The following is a 23,967-nucleotide window of genomic DNA, read 5'->3' as shown; positions in this document are numbered from 1 at the left end:
AATGACAAGAAATGATTTAGAATATTCCATAAACTTGGTAGATAAAGCAGTGGCAGGATTTGAAGAATTGACTCCAATTTTGAAAAAAAGTTCTACAGTGGGTTAAATGCTATCAAACAGCATTGCATGCTATTGAGAAATCTTTTGTGAAAGGATGTCAATCGATGTGGCAAACTTCACTGTTGTCTTATTTTAAGAAATTGCTACAGGCACCGCAACCTTCAGCAACCACCACCCTGATCAGTCGGCCGCCATCAACCTCAAAGCAAGGCGCTGCACCAGTGAAAAGATTATGACTCACTAAAGGCTCAGATGATAGTAACATTTTTAGCAATAAAGTATTTTTAAAATTAAGGTATGTGCATTGGGCTGGGCGCTGTGGCTCATGCCTGTAATCCCAGCACTTTGGGAGGCCGAGGTGAGAGGATCACTTGAGGTCAGGAGTTCAAGACTAGACTGGTAAACATGGTGAAACTTCGTCTCTACTAAAAATACAAAAATTAGCCAGACATGGTGGTGCACGTCTGTAATCCCAGCTACTAAGGAGGCTGAGGCAGGAGAATCGCTTGAACCTGGGAAGCAGAGGTTGCAGTAAGCTGAGATCACGCCACCGCACTCCAGCCTGGGCGACAGAGTGAGACTCCGTCTCAAAAAAAAAAAAAAAAAAAAAAAAGGTATATGCATTTCTAGACATAATGCTATTGCACACTTAACAGACTACGGTATAGTGTAAATGTAATTTTACAGGCACTGAGAAAAACAAAAGCTGTGTGACTCACTTTAATGCCATATTAGCTTTATTGCAGTAGTCCGGAACCCAACCCGTAGAATTTTGGGGGTATGCCTTTACTCAAATGGGGCCCACCAGGGCAGAACCATTAGGGTCTAGAGTAGGAGTCAGGTGATGACTTTGAATCCCAGGTTTGTAAGGAGTGTGATTCACCTTATTAACTTGTTAGCGGATTAACTGAGTCCCCAGAGACCTCCAGGAGGCTAAACAGATGGAGGTCGAGAATATAAACCTAGCACCACACCAACTAGATGGGTTTCTCTAGACTCCTTTCACCAGGTGCTCTCTCCTTACTGGACACGGGGGTGGACTCTGGAGAGTGGACCTGCCCCCACCTGGATTCTCCCTAGTGTCCTCCGACCGCCCACTACCCTACTCCCCCAGGCTCCGCCCCGATCCCCCAGGCCCAGTTCCAGGATGACTTTGGATTGCTCGCCCTCGCCCTATCCCTGTCCCCGCTCCCGTCCTAAGATCCACTCGTTTCCTTCGCCATGGCTCCGCTCAGGTCCTAGGTCACCCTAGCCCTTCTCCCTTAGCACAGGCTCGGCCAGCCCTGGCCCTCCGGGACCCATCAGCTCCTGCGATCTCTGGCTGGCCTCGCCCTGCCTGCTCCGCCGGGCCTGGCCCGCCCCTCCGGTTCTGGCTCCGCCACCCGCCCTCGTGGGCTCTCCCCTCGCCTTGCTCTGCCCTGCGGCGCCCCCTGTCGGCCCCGCGTGCTCTCTGCGGTTGCCCCTTTCCCTCGGGCCAGCCCGCCTCGCGCGGTTGTCTTGGAGAGGGACGCGTAGGCTACGCCACCGCGGACGGGTCGGATCCGGTCCCTGGACGCGGAACAGAGATCCCCTGATTCAGCCACCCCCAGATTGAGCCCCGTAGAGTGCGATCCTACCTTCCTGCCCCGACGAAAATCCCAGAGACGCTGCGGACAACACCAGCATGTCGAGCGAGCAGAGCGCGCCGGGGGCCTCACCCAGGGCCCCGCGTCCGGGGACCCAGAAGTCTTCTGGCGCGGTGACCAAAAAGGGAGAGCGCGCGGCCAAAGAGAAGCCGGCGACCGTTCTGCCTCCCGTGGGGGAGGAGGAGCCCAAAAGCCCTGGTACGCTGGCGCCGGGGTTTGGGGATCGGGCTTCCAGGCTGCGTCTTCCCGGGTTCCCACTAGCTACTCACTGCTCCAAGGTTATGGCTGAACTCATACATACCTACGTTGAGTTCCTGAATCTCGGCTTGATAGATGTTTCAGTTGAACTTGATCTTAAAGAACCCACACTCTGGTTTGGGATGGTGACAAATACCAATAAGATGTGATAAGATATAGAAGAGAGGAAGGCCCAGGGGGTGAGGGCATCAGGGGGGTTGCCAGGAGGTGCCTTTGAACAGAGTTTACAGATGTTCATTCATTGATTCAACAATTACTTTCCAAATGCCAGCCATGAGGCCAGATATGTCATGGAGGAGAACGAGGTGGACACAGTCCTGCCCCCATGGGGTTTACATCCTCTGGGAAAAGAAAATGAGTAGAATGGTATAAGTAGAGGTATGGCCCTTTTTGTTGCAAGTGATAGAACCCCAATCAAACTAAGCATGAAGGGGAAATGTATCTGAAGTCTTCTTGATACAAATCTGCCAGCTTCATCATCACGGGGACAAGAACTTGCTGTCTCTGGAATCGAAGTAAAACAACTTGGGAAAAAGATCTGATCATCCAGCATTAGCCAGGTACTATCTCTTTGTCAGTGCTGGTGGATGGGGGGAAGGAATTATAGGAGCTGGAGAAACAACATCTTCTGGAAGGGAAGACAAGACAGTATACAATCCCCTACAGGTACGAAGCCAGTTACATTCAAAACACACACACACACACACACACACACACGACATGGCTGCTGTATAGAATACAGGGTGGAAGGAGGCAAACAGATGAGTTACCAGACTATTTCAACAGCCTAGTCTGGGGACAGTGGGAGTTGGGATAGGGCAGTGAGAACGGTGAGGGTTGGTTGAGTTAGGCTCCTCAGAGAAACACTTTTGAGGTAGAAGTAATAAGAGTTGGCGAAGGACTGGACAGGGTAGGGAGTGAGTGACAGAGCAAGAAAGATTCTCAGGCTTCTGGACTGGGCACTGGGTGGGAGGAGGTGCCATTCATGGAGATGGGAAAGGCCAAAGGAGGTGCATGTAAGGGAGGAGCTCTAAGGGGTGATGCCAGCTGGACAGCTGGACACATGGGTCAGCAGTGCCTGAGAGGTTAGGGGTGGAGTTGTGACTTTGGGTGGAGTTGTGACTTTGGGAGCTGCTGATGTTCTGGCATAATTAAGTCCTGGCAATGAAAGAGACCCCTCAAGGAGGCAGGGAGTATAATTAGAGAAGAGGAGAGGGCTCAGGATCCAGCCTTACAGGTTGTAGAGGATGGCAGGGGAACCTGAGCAGCCAGCAGAGAGGTAGGAGAGAATGGGAGTGATGCCTGCACAGGCACCTGGATAGGACAACATGGAGGTCATGGTGGCCTTAGCAGACACCAACTGTGTGCTGTGGCAGGGGCAGATGTGGGCTCGTGTCCGGTAGAGAGTGATGGCTGATATAGGAAGGTGTAGGGATTTAGAGGAAATCCTATCTAATGGCTTTTATTTCTGAAGAAGCTACGAGGTGAGATCATTAGTGAGCATAAGAAAGGGGTGTGGAAGGGGAAAAGCTGTGCTGTGTGACAGGTAACTACCTGCTAAAGTGCAGAGAGCCCATTTCCATCCAGGCATGAAGTACTACAGGGCAGCCCTCTTTTAGAGCAGGGCTTCTCAAGGTGTTGTCTTTGGACCAGCAACTTCAGCATCATCTGGGAAGTTGCTAAAAATGCAAAATCATGGCTCTCACCTGGGCTACAGAATCAGAATTTCTGTAGGATAGGGCCCAGGAAATTGTTTTAGCAGGCTCTCCAGGTGACTTTTAAGATGTTAAAACTTGAGAATCTCTGTTCTTGAGAAGGGAGGTATGAGTGAAGCAAGAAAGCATGAGGGGCTCTCCCAGCAGAGGGAAGTTTGGGAGGGCAGGGAGGTGTGCAGGAGCCAGCCAGACCAGGGGGTCACTGCAACCTCCCTCTGCCTTCTCTTACCTGCTTCGCCCATTTGGCTGTGCCTGGGTTACCACTGATGGCCGGACACAGGAGGAAAATGCCTCTCATGCCTTTCCCCATGAACCCTCGAGCCTCTCTGCATCCTGCCAGCTCCTCCACTCCCTCAGGCAGGCTCCTTACTGCTGAGCTGCAGGTGTCCCTCCCCGCACAGCTCCTGCAGCACTTGCCCCTGTGGCCAGCGTGCTGTTCTGTGGAGGTCCAGGCTGTCCGGCACTTGGCAGGGACTCCCGTCCTATCTCTAGGAGCCACTTCTTCCTGGGATGCCTATGGTGGGAGCCAGAAAGAGCAAGTGTCCCTTGAAGGCTCAGAGTCTCAAGTTTGCATAGCACAGCCCTCAGGTTGGGATGTGGTGGGCATGTGTGAATTAATATAACTCAGAAATGAGTTAATATTTCTAAAGCATTTCAAACAGCACTGGACACTAGGAAGTGCCATATAAACACACTGGACAGGGGAAATGTTAAATAAAAGTATCGTTCTGCTGCTCTTGGTTGTATGTGTAGGGAAGGAGTGGGAGTGGAAAGGAACTCACATCGGGCCTGCGCTTTCTCCCAGGGACCCTGAGCAGTTCCAGCAGGGAAGGAGGACTTGTGAGGAGGAGGCTGGGCTGGGGACACCTGGGAAAGGCGGAAGCCCGGGCTGGGAGTAGAGAGCAGGGGTGGCAGTCGCTTTGACCTGGGGGTGGGGAAGCCAGCACACAGAAGAGGGGACCCCGTTGTCTACCGTGCACGCACGCCCGTTAGTCCCCTTTCTCCGAGCTCTTGTTTCCCCCGTTTCCTATCAAGTGTTTTCAGCGTCCGTACTTCCAAGCGTTTGCAAGTTGAATGGCTGCAAAAATATCCGTCTGAGGAGGGCCCCTCCGCCCGCGCGGGAGAGCTTGGGGATGCGGGGGTGAGCGTGGCCCCTTCTCTCACGCCCCTGCCCGCCCCCGCAGAGGAGTACCAGTGCTCCGGGGTCCTCGAGACCGACTTCGCCGAGCTCTGCACGCGGTGGGGCTACACGGACTTCCCCAAAGTTGTCAACCGGCCCCGCCCCCACCCGCCCTTCGTCCCCTCCGCCTCTTTGTCGGAAAAGGCCACCTTAGGTGAGTGACAGTGGAGCTCCCTGGTGTCTGCCAGGGCCGCCTCGTCCATCCTCAGCCTCCCTTCCCACGCCGGGCCAAATGGAGGGACGCGGGGCGGTGTGTGTGTGTGAGTCGGGGGTATTCGACGAGGCCGGTGGGGAGGTGGGGGAGTCTTCCGTCTTCCTCTCCAACCCAGCAGAGGCGCGAGTGGCCGGAGAGGCAGAACCCGCAGGCCGGCGCCTCCCGCGCTGGCGGTGTCCTCCAATCCCACCCGGGCACCCGTGGGCCGGCCTGGCGTGGGGCCCTGGAGGTGGCTGTTCCCCTCCCTCCTCACCTCTGCCTTCCAGACGATCCGCGGCTGTCGGGGTCCTGCAGCCTCAATAGCCTGGAGAGCAAATACGTGTTCTTCCGGCCCACCATCCAGGTGGAGCTGGAGCAGGAGGACAGCAAGTCAGTGAAGGAAATCTACATCCGCGGTGAGCCCCACTCCCCCCACCCGCCCCAGCTCCCTCCCGCTCCCCTGGAGTCTCCCAGGTCTGAGGCGCCTGCCTCCTCTTGGCCCGCAGGTTGGAAGGTTGAGGAACGGATTCTGGGTGTCTTCTCTAAATGTCTGCCCCCGCTTACCCAGCTACAGGCCATCAAGTGAGAGGCACTGAGGGGATGGGCGGGAGACCAGGGTGGGAGTTGGGGCTCCTGGTGGCTTGGGAGAGAGAACCAAGGGGCATGGGAGACCCTGGCGACGGTGGGGAGGTCGGGGGTGGGGGATGAGGAAGGGCACCGCTGGGAGGACGGTGTGGGGAGGGTTTTCCAGTAGGAGGGGGCGCTCTAGCTCTGTGTTTCTGCATTTCCCGCCCACTACAGCTTGTGGAAGGTGGGGCTGACCGATAAGACCCTGACCACCTTCATCGAGCTCCTGCCTCTCTGTTCATCCACGCTCAGGTCAGCAGACTGGGAGGCCCCCCGTGCCTGGGAAGCCTGGCTGGGCGGGTGGTCAGAGGGGAGCAGTGTGGGGATGGAAGTGGCAGGTCCCAGCTCCTGTGGGCCTGCCTGGCATCCCTGTGGAATCAGAAGCAGGCAATGTCTGTTGGATCATGATACCTCCATTAGACAAGAAGCCAGGTCCGCTTTTCTGCCCACACCAGCACCCAAAGAGCCTGATCTTCAGGGGCTCAACCTGTCTCCCCTGCATTAGTCTCATTACCCTCCACTCCCTCCCCAGAGGTTCTCGCTCTCCTTCCTGGCTGCCTGGGGCCCTGGCCCTGTACTGGGGGCTGGTAAGACACAGTTCTTATCCTCCAGGAACTCGCAGTCCAGGGAGGGAGAGAAAAGGACACAAGAATAAATACTGCAGGGCAATGTGGAGACTGGTGATGGAGGACTGGTTCATCAGAGGAGGGAGTGGGCAGACAGAAGTGCCACCCACTTTATGGATGTGAGGCAGGAAGACCTGGAAGACTGCCTGGAGGAGGTGGTACTGAGCTGAAGGAGGCCTAGGAGCAGGCCAGAGAGGGAATTGGGAAAGGGTGTACTTGTATGGGAAGGAGCAGGAGCAAGGCATGGGGCAGGGTAACTACAGGTGTGGTTGGGAGTGTAAGGGGCAAGGCTGATTTGGCCCCGCCCCTTCTCTAGGCTCCCACAGCACCCTGCCTCTTCTTGCTTCATGGTGGCGGGGGGGGGGGGGTACCCCTCCATGCAGTGGCTTGCCTGTCTTCCTCCTGTAGATGGCATGGATGCTCCTTGAGGGCAGGGACTGTGTCTTCTTCAGCTGGGGGTCCCCAGCACTCTGTGTAAAACACCATGAAACATATTTCCTTCCATCATGGGAATTAGCTAGCAGAAAACAACTATATGAATTCATCTGTAAATAATGTGTAAAAGTAAGTCATAGCAACATAAACAAATTTAAACTGAATAATCAAGTTTATGTGACAGACGAGGCAGGCTGAAAGGTTGAACAAAATAAGAAATCATGGGAGCAAATTTTTACATAGAGTCATTTCTAGCCATTAGTTCAGTTTTTGCTGTGACTTAGAAAAGGACCTCCATTCTTACAGCACTGTTAGAGAAGCCACTGCCATGTGGAGGCTCATGTTGTAGTTATCTCTTGCTGTGTGACAAATTAACCCCAAGATTCAGTGGCTTAAAAGGACATACATTTATGATCTCATAGCTGCTGTGAGATGACCTGGGGGTGGGCTAGCTGAGTGCTCTGGCTCAGGGTTTGAGGTTGCGGTACAGCTGCTGACTGTGGCTGCACTTACCTCAAGGATCAACTGTGGTGGAGAATCTGCCTCCAGGCTCTCTTGTGTGGCTGCCTGGGCCTCTCCACAGGCTGCCTGAGTGTCCTTACCACATGGCAGCTGGCCAGCTGAGAGAGTGCCAGAGAGCACTCAAGACGGAAGCTACCGCCTTTGTAGCCTAAACCTGGAAGTGCTGTCCCATCTCTTCTGCCATGTTCTGTTCATTAGAAGTGAGTCACTTATTTCCCTCCACCCCACCCCCCACCCCTTCTTTATCTTTTTGGAGACAGAGTCTTGCTCTGTCGCCCAGACTGGAGTGCAGTGGCATAATCTTGGCTCACTGCAACCTCCGCCTCCTGGATTCAAGTGATTCTTCTGCCTCAGCCTCCCAAGTAGCTGGGATTACAGGTGCACGCCACCATGTCCCGCTAATTTTTTGTATTTTTAGTAAAGACGGGGTTTCACCCTGTTGCCCAGGCTGGTCTCGAACTCCTGAGCTCAGGCAATCTGCCCGCCTTGGCCTCAAAAAGTGCTGGGATTACAGGCGTGAGCCACTGTGCCTGGCCAGAAGTGAGTCACTTCTAATGTGAAGTCCACACTCAAGGGGAAGGAATGACACAGGGGCATGAGTTCCAGGAGGTGGGGACCACTGAAGGCCATCTTAGGGGCTACCCTACCATGGGTCACCAACTTTGGGGAGCAGTCCCTTCACAATGGGCACATCTGTGAATTTTTAGTCTGGGGAATTGTCACATATATTTCCTATATTGGGGGGGCAATCCTTTGACTCTACTTCCTAGCTGCTTCCCAGAGACGCACACTTCCTCTCTGTTCCCTTCCCTTACCTGGCCTCAGTGGTACCTTCTGGTTCTCAGATCTCCCCTGCCCTCAGGAAGGTGTCTCTGGAGGGGAACCCACTGCCGGAGCAGTCCTATCACAAGCTCATGGCCTTGGACAGCACGTGAGACTCCCTGCCCTCACCCCCTTTCTCTGGGCCCGTCTCGAAATTCCAAGCCATTTTTAGTCCCCGCCCTTCCTTGTCCCCCTACCATCTCGGCAAGGGCCCTCGATTTCTGCCCCTACATCCTCAGACCAGACCGCCCCCTCAAGCCCTCAAGTCTCCCATATTCCGGCGGACGCCCTGTACCTTTTCCAGCGACCCACATTCTCCCTCCGGCTGCCCCAGGATTGCGCACTTGTCTCTGCGGAACAATAACATCGACGACCGCGGGGCGCAACTCCTGGGCCAGGCGCTGTCCACGCTGCACAGCTGCAACCGCACCCTTGTCTCGCTCAACCTGGGTTTCAACCACATCGGGGACGAGGGCGCAGGCTACATCGCGGACGTGCGTGCACGGCGGGGAGGGACCTGATGGGAGCAGGGGCGGCTTGGGCGGCTCACGCGTCCCTGCCTGCCTCTTAGGGCCTCCGGCTGAACCGTTTCCTGCTCTGGCTGTCCCTGGCCCACAACCGCATCCAGGACAAGGGCGCCCTGAAGCTGGCTGAGGTGGGTGTGCCGATCAGGTGGGGCCGGGGCGTGGGCGGGCCGAGGGAGCCGACCCTGACTACCCCGGCCTCCGACCGCTGAGCGCCCGCCTCCTTCAGGTCCTGCGCTCCTTCGAGCTGACACACACCGAAGTGGTGGAGCGCCGACGCCTCCTGCTGGAAAAAGGGACACAGGAGCGCTCGCGATCGGTGAGGAGCTACCAGGCCCCAGGACCAGCCGAGAGCCCCTCTGACCCTCGAGCCCACTCCCCAAGTCCGCTGCTTTTCAGCAAACTGGCCATCCAGTTTAATCTCCACCCTCTGTCCTGACTGTCTTTCCCTCCGATTTCTGCACAGACTTTTGCCAAGCCCCTGCTGGGCGGGCTCTAATTGCAGAACCACATTATGGGCAGTAGAGTGTACTGGTTCAGAGATAGGACACTAGATTGAGACCACCTGGACCTGAAATCCGGCTCATCCATATCCCAGCTTGTAACCTTGGGCATGTTACTAAACAACTTCTTCTTCTTCTTTCTTTTTTCTTTCTTCTTCCTTTCTTCTTTCTTCTTCTTCTTCTTTTTTTTTTTTTTTTTGGGAGATGGAGTCTGGCTCTGTTACCCGGGCTGGAGAGCAGTGGTGCGATCTCGGTTCACTGCAGTCTCTGCCTCCCGGGTTCAAGCGATCTTTCTGCCTCAGCCTCCTGAGTAGCTGAGATTTCAGGCATGTGCCACCATGCCCAGCTAATTTTTGTATTTTTTAGTAAGATGGGGTTTCGCTATGTTGACCAGGCTGGTCTCGAACTCCTGGTCTCAAATGATCCTCCCGCCTCGGCCTCCCAAAGTATTGGGATTACGGGCGTGAGCCACTGCACCTGGCCTGTTACTTAACTTCTCCTTGCCTTAGTTTCCTCATCTGTAAGTGGGGATAGTTGTACCTATTTCATGACTGTCGAGAGGATTTAAAGACTTAATTCCTGCAATGCAGTTAAAATAGCACCTGGCACTTAGCTCAATAAAAGCTGCTATTTTCCCCCCTCAATATGAGTCTGAGACCCTGCCTCACCCTTCATCTCACCCCACCCAGGTCCCTCTGCTATTTCTTCCCGAAAGCATCTCACCCCAGAGGAGTCCTTTACAAATTATTTTAGCATTTAGGCAGGGAGGTGGGTGGGAGGGTGCTGTCAGCTCGACTGCTCCCCAAGTATGGGTATAGCTACCTTTCATGCCCCCATTGAGGAAGGGGCTCTGGCTTCTTCCCCCCTTCCCTCCCATTTGTGAGCACAGCCCTCCTCCTCTCGACACGGGGACTCCAAAACGGACCGTGAGAAGAGTCAGATGGTAGGGATCAGCAATAGTGCATTGGTGGACAAGACAGACAAGACGCAGACAATGAAAACCCCTAAGGGCCTGGGCAAGAAAAAGGAGAAATCATGGGTAGGTGTGCAATGGGACAGATCCTGGGTGCAGGACCACAGGGGAGGGGGCTTCCATCATGTACAGAGGTGGTGGAGGGAAGAAGGCCACATGGGCCTTTGAAGTTCCCCCTAAGGCCCCGGGTCCTAACCTGGGCTCCTTCCCTCACCACTGCCCATCCCCTCCGGAGGTGGGACTTGCCCCTCTCTTCTCACATTCTCCACAGGAATTGGCCAAGAAAGAGGAGAAGTCGGGGTCCGGGCAGTCACCCACACAAGGAACCCCTAAGAAAGAAGATGCCACAAAGGCAGGCAAGGGGAGTAAGTGCGGGTGCCCCTGGGTGGCATCTTCCTGTGTGGAGGAGGGAAGAGTGCCGGGCCGGGTGCAGGAGGCTGTTCTGGGCCTGGGTGCGCCTGCCTGGAGCTCATCTCGCCATGCCCCTCTGGGCTTGATTTCCTTCTCACAGTGGGATGATGTGGAGAGCCGCATCCAGCCCAGACATCCTGACCCACTGCTCTCCTCATTCCCTTTATTGGAGCTGGAGCTCTGTGGCCCTGTCTTCAAAGAACCCATCCGCCTAGCTGGGGCCCCCTCCAGCCATTTCTTTTTTCTTTTCTTTTCTTTTTCTTTCTCTTTCTTTCTTTTTCTTTTTCTTTCTTTCTTTTTCTTTTTCTTTCTCTTTCTTTCTTTCTTTCTTTTCTTTCTTTCTTTTTCTTTCTCTTTCTTTCTCTTTTTTTTTTTTTGATAGATTCTCACTCTGTTGCCCAGGCTGGAGTGCAGAGGTGCAATCTTGGCTCACTGCAACCTCTGTCTCCTGGGTTCAAGCAATTCTCCTGCCCCAGCTTACCCTGTAGCTGGGATTACAGGTGCATGCCACCACACCCAGCTAATTTTTGTATTTTTAGTAGAGATGGGGCTTCACCATGTTGGCCAGGCTGGTTGCGAACTCCTGACCTCAGGAGATCCTCCTGCTTCAGCTTCCCAAAGTGCTGGGATTACAGGTGTGAGCTACCGCGCCCAGCCCCCTCCAGCCATTTCTATTGCACCTAAACCCAAAGTTGGGGGGTCTCTTTGCCTCACAGCCTGTTTTCTCTGGGGAGGGAGCCTGGGTGGTATCAGAAGTGTGCACTGTGCATTCTGGCTCCTCTTCTGGCCTCAGAGGTAACCATCCCTGAACAGAAGCCAAGCAGGGCAAAAGGGATCAAGATCGGGAGCAGAGAGAAGCGCAGCATCCTCCTGGAGTCCGAGGTAAGTTGCCAGGAGTGGAGGCAGGGGGCGCACCCCTGGGATTCCAGGCTTGCCTGAGACATCTCACCCCAGCCCCTCCTGGAATGTGGTCTCCAGCCCCATGCTGTGGCAGCAGCCATTTGCTTTCAAATTTGTCCTCCACTCCTGTCCCAACCTCACCTGAAACCCCCTCCCATCTCACCTTGGGCTTCTGTGGGAATAACAAGAGCAGGCCCCTTCTATTTTTCCTTGTCTATTAGTAGCCCACACTTTGGATCTGCTGTCTCAACTCAGCCAGGCTACTTCCCCAGAGGCCCAGAGGCCCAGAGGCCCAGAGGCCCTCAGTTCCTCATCACCACCTCCATCACTTGCTTGGACTGCTGCATAGGAACAATGCGTCTTCTTTTTTGCCCCTCTCAGCAGCTCCCTGAGGAAGGCAGGGCATTTTTATGGTCATGGCACTGCCCCACGCTACCCTGTGCATGGGTCCTTCTTCAGACCCTCTCTCTTTTGCCCCTGGATCTTCTCTGCCCCCTTACAACCTGGACCAACTTGCTGCTTGCATTGGAAATCTTCCTGGGCTGCCTTCAGTGCTCTTACGGTCCCTCATCCCTCCGTTCTGTCAGCTGCCTGAGCATCTGCCTCTCTTTATTTTTCTCTTCCATTGGAAGACTCCCTGCACACCCTAGGCAGGGAAGGGCCCCGCTCCTTTCAGGAGTCTTCTCTGGCACTCAAGACAAAATCTTACAAAAGAGGACGTTCAGAGGGAGGAAGAGATTGGGGTTGCCTTTCAGTTTCCATTTTTCATCTCTGCCTCTGTCTTGATCAGGCTGCTGATTGTACTAGGACTACTGCAATTTCTTTTCATCATGCCGTCATTGTTACTTCCCTCCAATCCATTCTCCTCATTGCTCTAGGTGTTGGGAAACACTTAGTAAAATCTGAATGCGACATCCTGTTTCACGCTTCCAGAGCCTTTGCACCTGCTTTCTTTGCCTAGAACACCTTTCCCATCTTCATCTGACAATATCATGTGCATTCACAGGAGACCCTTCCTGGCCTGGCCTTTTCCGTGCTCCCACAGTGCTCTGAGCTTGCCTCTGTCAGCGCTCACTCCAGACCACGTTACTTTCACTTTCTGGCTCCTCCACACAAAGGAGCTTCTTGAGGGTATGGGCTTATTTATTTTTGTATCCCCAGCACTTGGGACAAAGCCTGGACTATAGCCGGCAGTCAAAACATGTATGTTGAATGAATGAATGAATGGCCTGTTGACCAGCTCCCCTGCTGTCTGCTGCAATTAGTATTCTGCTTTAGCAGCTGGTTGTTGAGGCTACTGAGGTGGTCAACCCTCTCCTGGAGCCTGTGGAGCACCGAGATGGGAAAGTTTTCATGCCTGGGAACAAGGTCCTTTTGCACCTCAACCTCATCCGTATGTCTGCCAACCTCCCCTGTCCTCCTGTCATGAGGCTACCTGGGCCCTGTCCTGCCTGAGGGTGTCTACCCCGACTCTATGGAGCAGAGCTGGTCCTCCCATCTTTGGGCTACATGTCCCCCAAGGCTCTCTGGCACAGGGCTGGAGGGGCCAGAGGAAGTGCTGAGTCTGGGAGGAGGCTAAGGACAGGCGATTGGAGTAATGAGGGGAGTTAGAGAGATGGGGAGTGTGTGAGTAAGAGCTGAGTGAAGGGCTAGGTCAGGGAAAGGTGTGCCTGGGCCAATGAGTCTGGAGTGGGGAGCTGGAGGAACTGGGATGCTGGGGATGTCTGGTGTGTCAGGTGCCAGTGAGGCCTGTGGTGCTAAGAGGCCACCTGTCTGTACCTTCCACCAGGGAACCGCATCACAGAGGTGGGGCTGGAGGGCTTCCTCGCCACAGTGCAGTATCAGATGCAGTTCTCCAAGGCCAAGAGTGCATCCAAGGGTCCAGTGGGGCTGCTGTGGCTGTCCCTGGCTGTGAGTCCCTTTCACTCTCTCCTGCTGAAGCAGACGTTGCCCCTATCAGCTGTCATACTAGACAGCTGCTGCAGGCAGCTTCTGTCTCCCCATTTCCAAGGAAGGTCTGTAGTTTCTCTGCTTCTTTTTAATAATCACAACATAACCTCCATTCCTCTTGCTGGAAAATCAGCAGTATTACTCATTCTGCTTTTTCTGCATGTCCCCCAGCCCCTAACCCACCCTGCCCCAGGACCATTTTTTTTTTCTCCCAGAGGACTAATCTTCATTACTCTTGTCAGATGTCAGCCTTCCTTTTCTTTTCAGAAAAATTGCTTCGCCCCACAATGTCCTGCGTACGCCATAATCCAGGAGCTGATGTTGCCAAGGGATCCCATCAAGGCCAAACTCAGGGAGGATGAGGCCATGGCATTCTTCCCCTAGCCCCCTCCCACCTGCTTGCCTCTAAGACTCGGGGCTACAGAAGCACCTCCTGTCCCTGTGTGGGGTGACCTCCCTGGGGGAGATCTCAGACCAATAACAAAGTCTCTATACTTTTCCTTGACGTCGTCTGAAAACTTTCTTCCAGAACTACCTGGAACATTTAGATTTTGCGTCTGTCCATGTTACATGCCAGGAATGGCAGAAAAGTGGTCTGAATTACAGTTCCGCTGGGGATGATCTCAGCTCCTCTGGCCTCAGTTAGCCAGGGGCATTGCCCTTCTGCCTCCTGGGGGCTAGTTCTTCCTTGCTCAGGCAATAGCCATTCCCCCACCGTGTTCCCTAGGGGACATGCATTATGCCAGGGTTTGCATTCAGAAAGATTTGGGATAGGGATTAGTAACTGACACACATAGGCTTAGAAGGGAGTGGGAGCAGGAGTAGGTGAAGCAGAGGAATTAAGCACAGGCTCCATGCCCGCTCCCTTCTGCTTCCCCATCTGGCTGGCCCAGCTGTTTGACTGCTTTGGAGGAGAGGTAAGGGTTCAGCTTAAGAAAATGAACAAAGGCTTGGCAGGCCACTTTGGAGAGGGTGCTAAACGCTCAACATCTACATAGCAAAGGCTAAGCATTGAACATGAAACCTAATAACCTGCCTGCAGAAGTCAGCAATCTGAAACCAGAGGTTCCTGAGCTGAGTCAGGGTCCCCAAACCTTTACCCTTCAGTGCTGCCTCCACTGAGGTCACCTGCCAGTGCCCAGAGAGCACAGGACTGGCTTCGGGGAGCCTACCTGTAAACCTATACAGCAGTGTCCGAGAAGGCGCAGATCAGCAAAGACCAGCCTTCCTTCCTCACTTCTAAGCAGATTCAACCTGTTCCACATTCTCTAGTCCTACTTCCCTCATCCCACTGCCTCTGCCTACCTAGAATTCCCTTGTCCTGCTGTCTTACTTTGTGTGGCTCAGTGGCACCTAGGCCTGTCTCCTGCCTCTGAGTGCCTGGAGCCCTCCTAGTCTGACTGTCCCAGTTCTGTCTCTGCAGCTGGCTGTGGAGCCAGCTTCTCCAGGGAAAACCTATCATTTCTTTGAATTCCCAACACTGAACACATTGAGGTGCTGGATGATGGTCACCCCAGCTTCTGCAGGGAAACTTGCCATGTCCTCCAGAGCTTCAGTGACCCTTTCAGCCCATATCTTTATCCCACCCTTCATCACTAATGACTCCTGTATCAATTCTGATGCCCAAATAGACTGTACCCTAATGAGGACACAGCTGAGGATTGTGAGAGGTAGAGGAGTCAGGGTTGGGCTGGAAGAGAGAGAATTTGTCACTTTAATCCAACACTGAATGCCAGGAGACAGAGGTGAATGGTTACAGTCTTGGTGATGTGGCTGCGTCTGTGGGAGGATGTGGATGGATGATGACAGTGATGAACTGGCCAGGCCTGAGGCAACCCTCCCACTTAGATTTGGTTTTTAAAGTCTTCAAGCTCATTGAGGGCAGCTCATGAGACCTCTTGACTCTGGGTCCACTGCTCCTTTATATACACATATATGTGTATATATATGTGTGTGTGTGTGTATATCTATATATGTGTGTATATGTATGTATCTATATATATATCTGTGTGTGTGTAACTGAGTTCAGTGTCTTGTCATGTTTTCTCCATGGGGGTTGTACAACTTAAGTTTGCCCAGTCCCTAGTTCAGTGAGTGCACAGCTGAAGCTCTGGGAGGGAACAGGCAAGATCTGGGTCTGGAGGTGAGAGGGCTCCCTCTGGTTCCCACTATCCAATCCTAACCAGTCTTACAGGGAACAAACACCGTACCTTTTATCACAGCGATTCCAAGAAACACACACACCACCATTGAAGGATATTTAACTTTTCTTAAAAAAAAAATCTTAACCATGAAAGGAAGAAAATAAGAGTATACATTATCTTAACAGCAAAACAGTCATTTCCATATCTATATTTTATATATTATATATATATTTATATATATATATGTATATATACACCTAGCACAGTGTGTATATTCTATTCATCAGGGAGAGTTGGGTGAGGACGTGGTGATGGGGCCAATGCTGTGGTGGCCCCTTGGATGGTCCTGGGTGAATTCAGGGACTCGGCATTCAGACCCCTGTCCCCACCTCCTGGGGCCCAGTCCTCAGCTCCGTACCTGCTTCACTGGTTTTCTACAGGGACAGGGTGGGGAAGAGGGGGACATAGGTGGGGTAAGAAACCCCCATGATCCCCATCTTGTGAAGATGAGAAGTCCAGGGAGGGAGGGAGTAGCTTGGCAGCAAGCTGTGGAAGGCAGGCTCTGGAGCCAGGTGGGATGGGGAGCCAGAAGACCTTCCCACTCACAGGGACAGGAACACTCAGGCCTGGCTCCCGCTTTAGGCTCGATCCTGGAACTGGGTTGTTAACTAAGGAGATACAAGTGAAACCCCTCTTCCCTAAGCAGCTCCTTCCATAACTGCCTCCAGCACTTCAGGAACAGGAACAAAAAAGGTCAAAGTTATTTACAATAGCAAAGATGCACATACGATACATACATATTTATAGGAAACCAAAGTGACAAAGAGGGGAGGGGAGGCACCCACCTCTGCCTGGGGTCTTATGGAGAAAGAGGGGAGGAAGAAAGTGCATTTACACAGAAGCCTCCTCCTTTCACTTGCATGTCTGAGGGCAGCGCACATACAGGCGTGCGCGTGTACACACATATGTGGGGTGAGGGCAGACCATGGTGAGTGGGGGCCTTTCGGATGCAGTCAGCATGCTTAGGAGACATGAGGCCTTGGAGGGTTGGGCTGAGGGAGGGAAAAGACACTGAAACCTGACTCCGACTTGAGCAGACCAAGCAACATGCGGGTCTCCCCCAGGGCCTTGGCTGGATCCTAGTTTCCCTAACTGCCACCTCCACAGGGAGGAGCGTTGGGATCCCCCCTACCCTGTGCCCCGGTCTCAGGCCAGTCCCTGAAGGAGGAGTGGGGACGCAGAGGATTTGGTGGTTTGTACGGTTATGGTCCTGGTGACGCGGCTGCGTCTGCTGTGCTGTCTTCCAGGGGGGCGTCAGAGCCTGTGGGAGGAGGATGAAGGTGAGGAACTGGCCAGCCTGAGGTGACCGCTTCCACATGTTTTGTCTAGAAAGTTCAGGCTCACGAGAACAGATCCTTCATCACCTTCCTTCTCCTCCAGAAACCCCAGTTTCTTGTAGGGCTTGAAAAGGGCTGTCTACTGAACTCCACTTTCATCAGTGCCTAAAGCCCTTAGGTCAGGTAGGTATGTGCCTTGTCTTCCTGAGTTATGACATAGCTGTGTCCCTGGCCCACCCAGTGTGGTTCTGAATCATTTAATCAGCACGAGTCTTAGGCCGACACCATGGTGTGCACCTGCAATCCCAGCTGCTTTGGAGGCTGAGGTGGGTGGATCACTTCGGCCCAGGAGTTTGAGACCAGCCTGGGCAACATAGCCAGGCCAGCCCTTGTCTCAAATAAATAGAAATAAATAAATAAATATATATATATATAAAATTAAAAAAAGAATAAGTCTTAGAGGTGAGAACAGGCTCCTCCTGGTTTGTTACCTCCATAGCACAAGGAAAAAGAGGGCTCAGTGCGAAGCTCCCCATTTTGCCAGGGAGCTTCTGTGGGACTTCCCTAAAAAGATCCCTCTCTGAAGCTGAGAGAATGAATTCGTTTCACTCAAGGGGAAACCACTCTCAGAACCACCATCTCTCACTGCTTAGTGATGCGTCCTCACGAGTTAGCAGACTTCTCCCCCATGGTAGGTACCGAGAGGGACCTGGCTTCACTCACCATCCTCAGGGCAGGGCCCCAGTTCATGGCTGTTCCTGGAGTCAGAAGCCAGGGGCTCCTTAGCGGGAGGTGAGAGGGAGCCATCTGTCCATCTAGCTGCTTCTGTGTGGAAACTGCCCACAGGCGTGGTGCCACCAGATGACTCTCCCCCAAGGGACTTGAGCAGCTCTCTGTGGGCCAGCTCCATAACCTGGAAGAGTCGGCGGGGGAATGTCTGCTCGAGTCCTTCTATTCCTAAGGCCCCTGGGGAAGGGGTCTGTGCTGGGCCTTGGGGAGGAGGGTGTGATTTAAGGGTGGCTGGGTGGGCTGGGGGAAGATCCCTGGGCCAGGACAGGATCTAGGGCTCCCGCGAAGACACACATCTCACTCATGGGGAATGGTTTTGGGGTGATGGTTTGGGGTGAAGGCCTGCAGGGACCCAAGCCCTGTTTCCCTCACCTTGAGCCTGTTGAGCTTGAGAGTGAGCTGCTCAATGGTACGGAAGATCATGCCCACGTCCCTGAGGGCCAGGCTTGGAGGAGAGCGGCTGGGGCGTCTTGGATCATCGTTGCCTCCCTGCAGCTGAGGCTGAGGCTCTGTCTGCCCTGCAGGGAGGCTGTCAGGCTGAGGGGGGCTCGTGGGTGCCTCTGAGTGGTCGGTGCTTGAGTCCAGGGGTCCTGATGGCATGCTGACATAAAAGCAGTTCCCTGTCCCCACAGTAAGAGAATGAGATCAGGAGGCAAACAGAGAAGTCGAAGCTATCCTCCCGTTCCTGTGGGATTCCCCAGCCACCTGACAGAGCAGGCCAGGCAGTCCTCTCCAGACAAACTCAGAGCACGTAGGCCTTGCTCACTGTCTGCCAGCCCCCTAAAAGCCCTGCTCCCGAGACCTTCTAGATGGCACTTGCTCAGTCTGGCCCCAACCTGGGGGAGATGCTGAGTGATGAAATCAAGGGAGAAGTGGCAGAGCTGCAGTGCTTCATTTGGGGAAATTGGAGTGGCTCCCCCTCCTTGAGTAAACAGATTGTGAGCTGGTTTCAGGCTCTTTTGAAAGGAGCAGGCAGCAGCCCTCTTGCCCTGCCTGACTCCAGCTCTGGATGAACTACAGCCCTGCCCTGCCCCTCTTCCATCCATGCCACGATCCTCTGGAGGTCCCTTGACCCAACCAAGGGGTGTCAGAGAGAGCTGGAGGAAGGACATGGAGGGTTCCTGACAGGCAGGAAGCACAGAGAACCACCGCGGAATCTGGGAGGCTCTTTCAGCCGATTTCCACAGTGACACTGGAGCGGCGGCTGAGGTGGGGAAGTGGCTGCTTGCGTATCAGGTGAAGGACACTAGGTCCCCACCCCCAGGCCAGGCTTCCCTGCCCCTCCCACAATTGCACACAGGCGTTTATCCCTGCCATTCTGAACAGGAGCCTGGACAGGTGGCTTCTTAAGGCTGGATGGACAGCCAGCCTTTAGAACCGGATCTCCCCGTCTTTAGAGCCAGATCTTCCTCCTCCCCATTCCAGGCAGCTGAGGGAGCTTGTGGGTGTGTGTGTGACCATGGGCAGGGGTCCGACTCTGCCCTCACAGGTTCCACACTCCAGTCTTGGCCTGTCTTTAGCTCCAAGGAGAAAGTTATTACCCGTAGCCTTTGTTCCGCCTTCCACTTCAGGTGGCCCAGGCTCTGACTGGCCACTTTCTGGTAGTGCAGGGACAACCTTGCTGCCTGCCACCTCAGCTGCACCGACACCACCACCACCAGGAAGAGGAGAGACCAAAAGACAAGGAAAGGGAAGGGAGAGAGAACAGGAAGGAGAGAGGGCAGGAGGTGGGGACAGGGGGAGGAGAAAATGGGAAGAACAAGGTGAACACAAGATCATACACGATGACATCCCAGGCAGTGCAGAGAACTTTCCACCAATTCACCGAGAGACAGAGAAGGAAGGTCAGTTCCCAGAAACCCAGGAGACAGGTGGCCCTTGGGCAGATGGAATGAAAAATGCTGCTGGAAGGGAGGCAGAGTGGAATCCCAGGGGAGGGCAGGCCCACTAGCGTGGAATCCCATCCCATGTGTGCCCCAGGCTTTGTTCTACTTTTCTTGCCACCCTCTCAGACCAGCCCACTCTTCCCGGGGTGGGGACCTTCCTCCCTGGGCTCATCTATTGGCCTCCCTGTGAGCTTGTCTTGGCTTTTCTTGTCTCAAGGCCGTCCATGGTGTTTCCCAACCCGGGGTGCCCTCCCTGCCACCTTGTTCACTCCCCACATCCCTCACTCGCCAAATGTCTTCCCAGCTTTGTCCTCCACCCCTTCCAGTCCCAGCTGCCACCTCTACTGCCCTTGGAGCTGTTGCCTGGCGTGAGGGGCTGCATGCACCTGCCCTGTCTTTCCCGGCCTGAGGCTCCTGAGAAGAGTGGCTCTTTTCCCTGGGAACAGGAGATCAGTGAGGAGCACTAACAGAGACTGGTACTGGTAGTTGGTTTGTGCCAGGCAGAAAGAAATGTCCTTATGTGCTATAAAATGAAGTTCAGAGATGATTCAAATTTTGTCTAAAGCCACACAGATATTAAGTGGCAGAGCTAAGCTCTGAATCTCGAATGTCCAACTCCAAAGGCTGCCTGATACGTTGTCTCCTTCTTCCAGGACCCAGCGTAGGTCTCTGCTCACACGGTACCCGGGGGAGTACAGGGAAGGAAGCAGCTGTTCGGAAGACTTATCTCACCTAGCAAGGGTGCTTGTCTCCCCACTGGACACTCCCATTTATTTTACCTTTTCTCACAACTTTGTAACCTCCTGCTGCCTCTGTGCTTGAAGCACCTTCAGCCAGATTCCTGTCCAGTTCTGGAGACTCCCATATCCCAGAATTTCTGGTCCTTGGGGGTAGGTGTTCCAGAGAACAGAGACCCACGTCTTCCTGCTCTGGCCGTTCCCCCTCCAGCCCTGCAAGCTGGGTGTTGTCCCCTTCACCCCCAGGGGGTGCTTGCCCTGGGGAGCCTGGGTCCCAGGGGTGAGAGGTGACGCTGATGACAGAAGGTGTGGGTGTCAGGTCGTCCTCGGGCTCCTGGGCAGCCTGAGTTTCCATGGTGTGACCTGGCAGCAGGCTCCACAGGATCAGGTGTCGCAGGTTCTCCACTGGAGGGGAAACAGGGTGATGTCTTCCCAGCATGGGACTGCACACCACGCCAGAAGGATCATTGTACTGCCCCACTGACCCCAAGGTGGTGACCTCAGGCACAGGTGAAGCTGGAGGGCTCTGGCCAACTAGCTGGTGGGGGTTGGGTGGGGAACGACATCTATCTCTGCATCCATCTCTCCTCAAGCACACCAGGAAGAGCCTTCGGGAAGGTGGAGGGTGCAGGCGCCTGCCAGTTCACACTGGGTGTGCGACTGAGGACCAGGGGCTGACGGCAGGGCCTTGAAGCACTCACCATCTTCCAGAGCGGAGTCAGCGAGCCCTTCCATGAACAGAGGGCCTGGGAAGGCCAAGTGGATGGGGTTCCTTGTCCTGATGCCCCTGTTCTCTCCATCCAGGGATGTGGAAGGGCAAGGCAGGACACCCAGTTCCTCTTCCTCTGCACTGCCCTCCTGCTCAGGGTCCTCTAGCAGGACCTGGTGCTTCCCTTGGACCCTCTGCTGGGACCCAGTGCCTGTTTCGGATGAGAGAAGATTGTAAGGCAGGGAAAGGGAGAGGGCACGTATGGGAGAGCCTATGGGCAGCTTTGGAGCCAAGGGGCTGGGAACACTGACTTATTCTACAGTTGTTTACTGAGAACTTCCCGTGGCCAGCACTGTCCCAGGCTCTTGGCATACAACAGTAAGCAAAACAAAAAGATCCCTGCCTATGTTGAGCTTACATTCTAGGGGAGGGACATACAAAAATAAGACACTTCAGTCAATTATGTAGTTTGTTAGAAGGCGGTAACTTCCACCGGAAAGAAGAAAACAACAACAGGGCATGGGGCTAGGGGCTGGACAGTGCTGGCTACAGTATTAAACAGATTGGGCCAAGAGGACACTGGAATGAAGACGCGAAGGAGGTGTGGCGTTAGAAGGAAAAGCATTCTAAGCAGAAGGAAACAACAGGGACCCAGCCAGGAAACCCGAGATTTCTCCTGAAACCCAAGACCCCAGGTTATTTCACACGCAAGCTCTCAATGAGAATGCTGTCCCCTCTACCAATCCCATCACAGTAACTGCATCTTAAGCCCTTTGTGCTCCCCAGCCCCGCCATGTTTTCCATTCCCATTGTTGCAGCATGTATCTCCCTCCCCAACAGTAACCCCTGGCTGGAGGATGCAGGGCCCGTGGATCCCGCCAGACTGCTCATCTTCTTCCACGGCTGACGCCGTCACCCAGAGAGGCTGGGTGGGAATTTCTGGTCAGGTGAGTGAGTTCACCCTTTCTTAAGTCTATTCAGTCTGCTCTCCTTCCTCTTCCAGACTCTTCCTCCCGCCCTGTTTCTTCTCTACTCTTTATCAAAACCTCACACCCCAGGCCCTGATGGACTCTCCCATCGCCCCCATACTCACACCCAACCTGTGCCTACAGAAAAAGGCCTGGGCTGGCTCCCACAGGACAGTTCAGGGCCCTTACCTCCAGGCAGCTCCTCAGGTTCGGGTTCACCATGGAACACGTCTGAGTCATCCAGTTCTACCCTGAGGAAGGAAACCAACACAGGATGAGATGTCATGAGATTCCACCCTGGACTCGTGCATTAGAATGGGCAATGGAGTAGGATCCGAGAAGGACGGTGTGGGCCTCTTCACCTGGCTGGTCTGCTTGGCAACCCAGAGAGGAGGGGGGCTGCTGGCTGAGCTTCTCTGGTCCCTTGCTCTACACCCCCCTCACCCTTCTTCAGGCTCAGCTCTATTACAGCCAGGTGGCAGGCTGTGGGGGAGCAGACAGGGACAAGAAGCAGGGACAGGGGGCACGTTCCTCCATCTGTCAGCACTTGGAGCTGTCTGCTCCCTGCTAGCATTTCCCTGTTGTGGCTGTCTACCCAGGGGGGCGAAGGGCTTAAAAGCAGCAGGAAACAGGAGGTTTGGAGTGGAGAGAGTGCAGGGTCTGGAGGGCTAAGCACTGCACCTGCTGGGTGTGGGGCCCTGCTGGGCTGGCTCCCGGGGACCTGGGGGTGGAGGATGTACGGGCATTGGGGCAGCTCCGGGGTGCCTGGTGGCATTCCGCACGGCCTCTTCTAAGAGCTCCATCCATCTGTTGCTCGGCAGGAACAGAGAGGACTGTAGTGAGAGCAAGATAGCAGCACGCACCACCCCGTACTGAGCCCACTGGAACAGGGCTTCCAGGCCCTTCTCCAGGCCCTAAGAACCCTCTGCCTGGCAGGTGCCCACCTCCCTGTACAGTCCTCCCTGGCTGCTCCCTTGCGGTTATATTACTTGCAGCTACCAAATCCTGGACACCAACCCTCTGTTACACTCTGTGCAAAGCATTCTATGTTTTCCCTCTAAAGTAATCCTCTAACAGGTAGCATTAGCCACATTTTACAGATGAAAACCCTGGAGTTGGGAAACAGTCTGACTCAACCTGTCTCCTTCCACTGTACCATGCCACCTCTGGCAGCTGCTGTCAAAGAACATGGGCTGGGTGGGAGGCAAATGCCTGAGAAGGATGCATGAATCTAATTTGCCTGATGGTGAAGGGAGTAGGGCAGGAAGGAAAGAAGCAGCAGCAGCGGCTGGAAGACTGCAAGAAGCTCATTCTTCCAGAAGCGGGCCTGGTGACCAGGTCAGGGGTGATGACCCCTCCCAGCTTCTCTACTTCTGTCCTACCTCCCACTTCCTTCCCAATCCCTTGTCCAGGGACTGCTTTGGGGCCCAAACCTGGCCTTGCTACCCACTGTCCTCATACACACCACCCTGGTCCGAAAGGGACCGCAGTTACGGGTAACCCCTCAATCAATTCTCACGTGTTCTTGTCTGATGACGTCAATGCAACCAGCTCATAGATCTGGGGTGGGCCCAGCTTGGAGGTGCAGATGATGAAGAAGGCCCGTTTATCTGTGTGAGGAAAGGAAGGTAGAAGGGTCTGTACTAGGGATGGCAGGTGTGACTGCAGCCTGGGCCAGGGTGACAGAGTGGGACTCAAAGCCCTGACCCTCAACGCGGATGGAGAGTGCAGCACGAGACAGATGTGGATCTTCAGGACCGCTTGGAACCCACTTACATAAGGGATAGAGGAAATTCCAGGACCCCTAATGTCATCTTCCACAGCCACCCCCATTCCTCTCCTGCTCTAATAACAGTGATGGCTGATAGGTGTATGGTGCTTAGGAGTTATAAAACTTTTTTTTTTTTTTTTTGAAACGGATTCTTGCTCTGTCACCCAGGCTAGAATGTAGTGGTGCCATCTTGGCTCACTGCAACCTGCGCCTCCTGGGTTCAAGTGATTCTCCTGCCTCAGCCTCCCGAGTAACTGGAATTACAGGTGCCTGCCAACATGCCTGGCTAATTTTTGTATTTT

At 54.2% G+C, this 23,967-nt stretch overlaps 2 protein-coding genes across 34 annotated transcripts in view; one reads left to right on the top strand and one right to left on the bottom strand.

Annotated features, from left to right (window-relative positions):
- Positions 1 to 42: 42 nt before the first annotated feature.
- On the top strand, positions 43 to 14,138 carry LRRC71 (leucine rich repeat containing 71). Of its 2 annotated transcripts, none has more exons than XM_034937835.3 (15): positions 43 to 1,883; positions 4,843 to 4,992; positions 5,319 to 5,447; positions 5,538 to 5,613; positions 5,833 to 5,910; positions 8,104 to 8,172; positions 8,398 to 8,557; positions 8,635 to 8,718; positions 8,817 to 8,906; positions 9,980 to 10,129; positions 10,335 to 10,428; positions 11,268 to 11,356; positions 12,656 to 12,767; positions 13,164 to 13,285; positions 13,592 to 14,138. In XM_034937835.3, exons 1-15 carry the CDS (start codon positions 1,724 to 1,726, stop codon positions 13,706 to 13,708), a joined length of 1,680 nt encoding a protein of 559 aa, XP_034793726.3. In that variant the 5' UTR covers positions 43 to 1,723; the 3' UTR covers positions 13,709 to 14,138. The 2 variants fall into 2 exon arrangements, with proteins under 2 accessions (XP_034793726.3, XP_008972746.4); XM_008974498.5 differs by having other exon boundaries at positions 12,653 to 12,767.
- A 1,435-nt stretch (positions 14,139 to 15,573) lies between these two features.
- ARHGEF11 (Rho guanine nucleotide exchange factor 11) overlaps positions 15,574 to 23,967 on the bottom strand; it is a 112,534-nt gene continuing 104,140 nt past the window's right edge. For 19 of the 32 annotated variants that reach the window (XM_034937934.3, XM_063604438.1, XM_063604453.1 and 16 more), the window contains 9 exons: positions 23,414 to 23,504; positions 22,576 to 22,701; positions 22,084 to 22,145; positions 20,919 to 21,140; positions 20,260 to 20,622; positions 19,136 to 19,231; positions 17,967 to 18,214; positions 17,529 to 17,718; positions 15,574 to 16,789 (listed from right to left, as the gene is read on the bottom strand). In XM_034937934.3, the coding sequence (XP_034793825.3) occupies positions 16,731 to 16,789; positions 17,529 to 17,718; positions 17,967 to 18,214; positions 19,136 to 19,231; positions 20,260 to 20,622; positions 20,919 to 21,140; positions 22,084 to 22,145; positions 22,576 to 22,701; positions 23,414 to 23,504 (1,457 nt within the window). In that variant the 3' untranslated portion in view covers positions 15,574 to 16,730. The remainder of the gene's footprint in view (positions 16,790 to 17,528; positions 17,719 to 17,966; positions 18,215 to 19,135; positions 19,232 to 20,259; positions 20,623 to 20,918; positions 21,141 to 22,083; positions 22,146 to 22,575; positions 22,702 to 23,413; positions 23,505 to 23,967) is intronic. The other 13 variants (XM_057302409.2, XM_034937879.3, XM_055113013.2 and 10 more) reach the window with 3 other exon arrangements.

This window comes from Pan paniscus, chromosome 1, assembly GCF_029289425.2.
Source record: "Pan paniscus chromosome 1, NHGRI_mPanPan1-v2.0_pri, whole genome shotgun sequence".
Lineage (NCBI taxonomy): Eukaryota > Metazoa > Chordata > Mammalia > Primates > Hominidae > Pan > Pan paniscus.
Note: the sequence above shows the minus strand (reverse complement) of the source record. Positions and strands in the feature narration are given on the sequence as shown.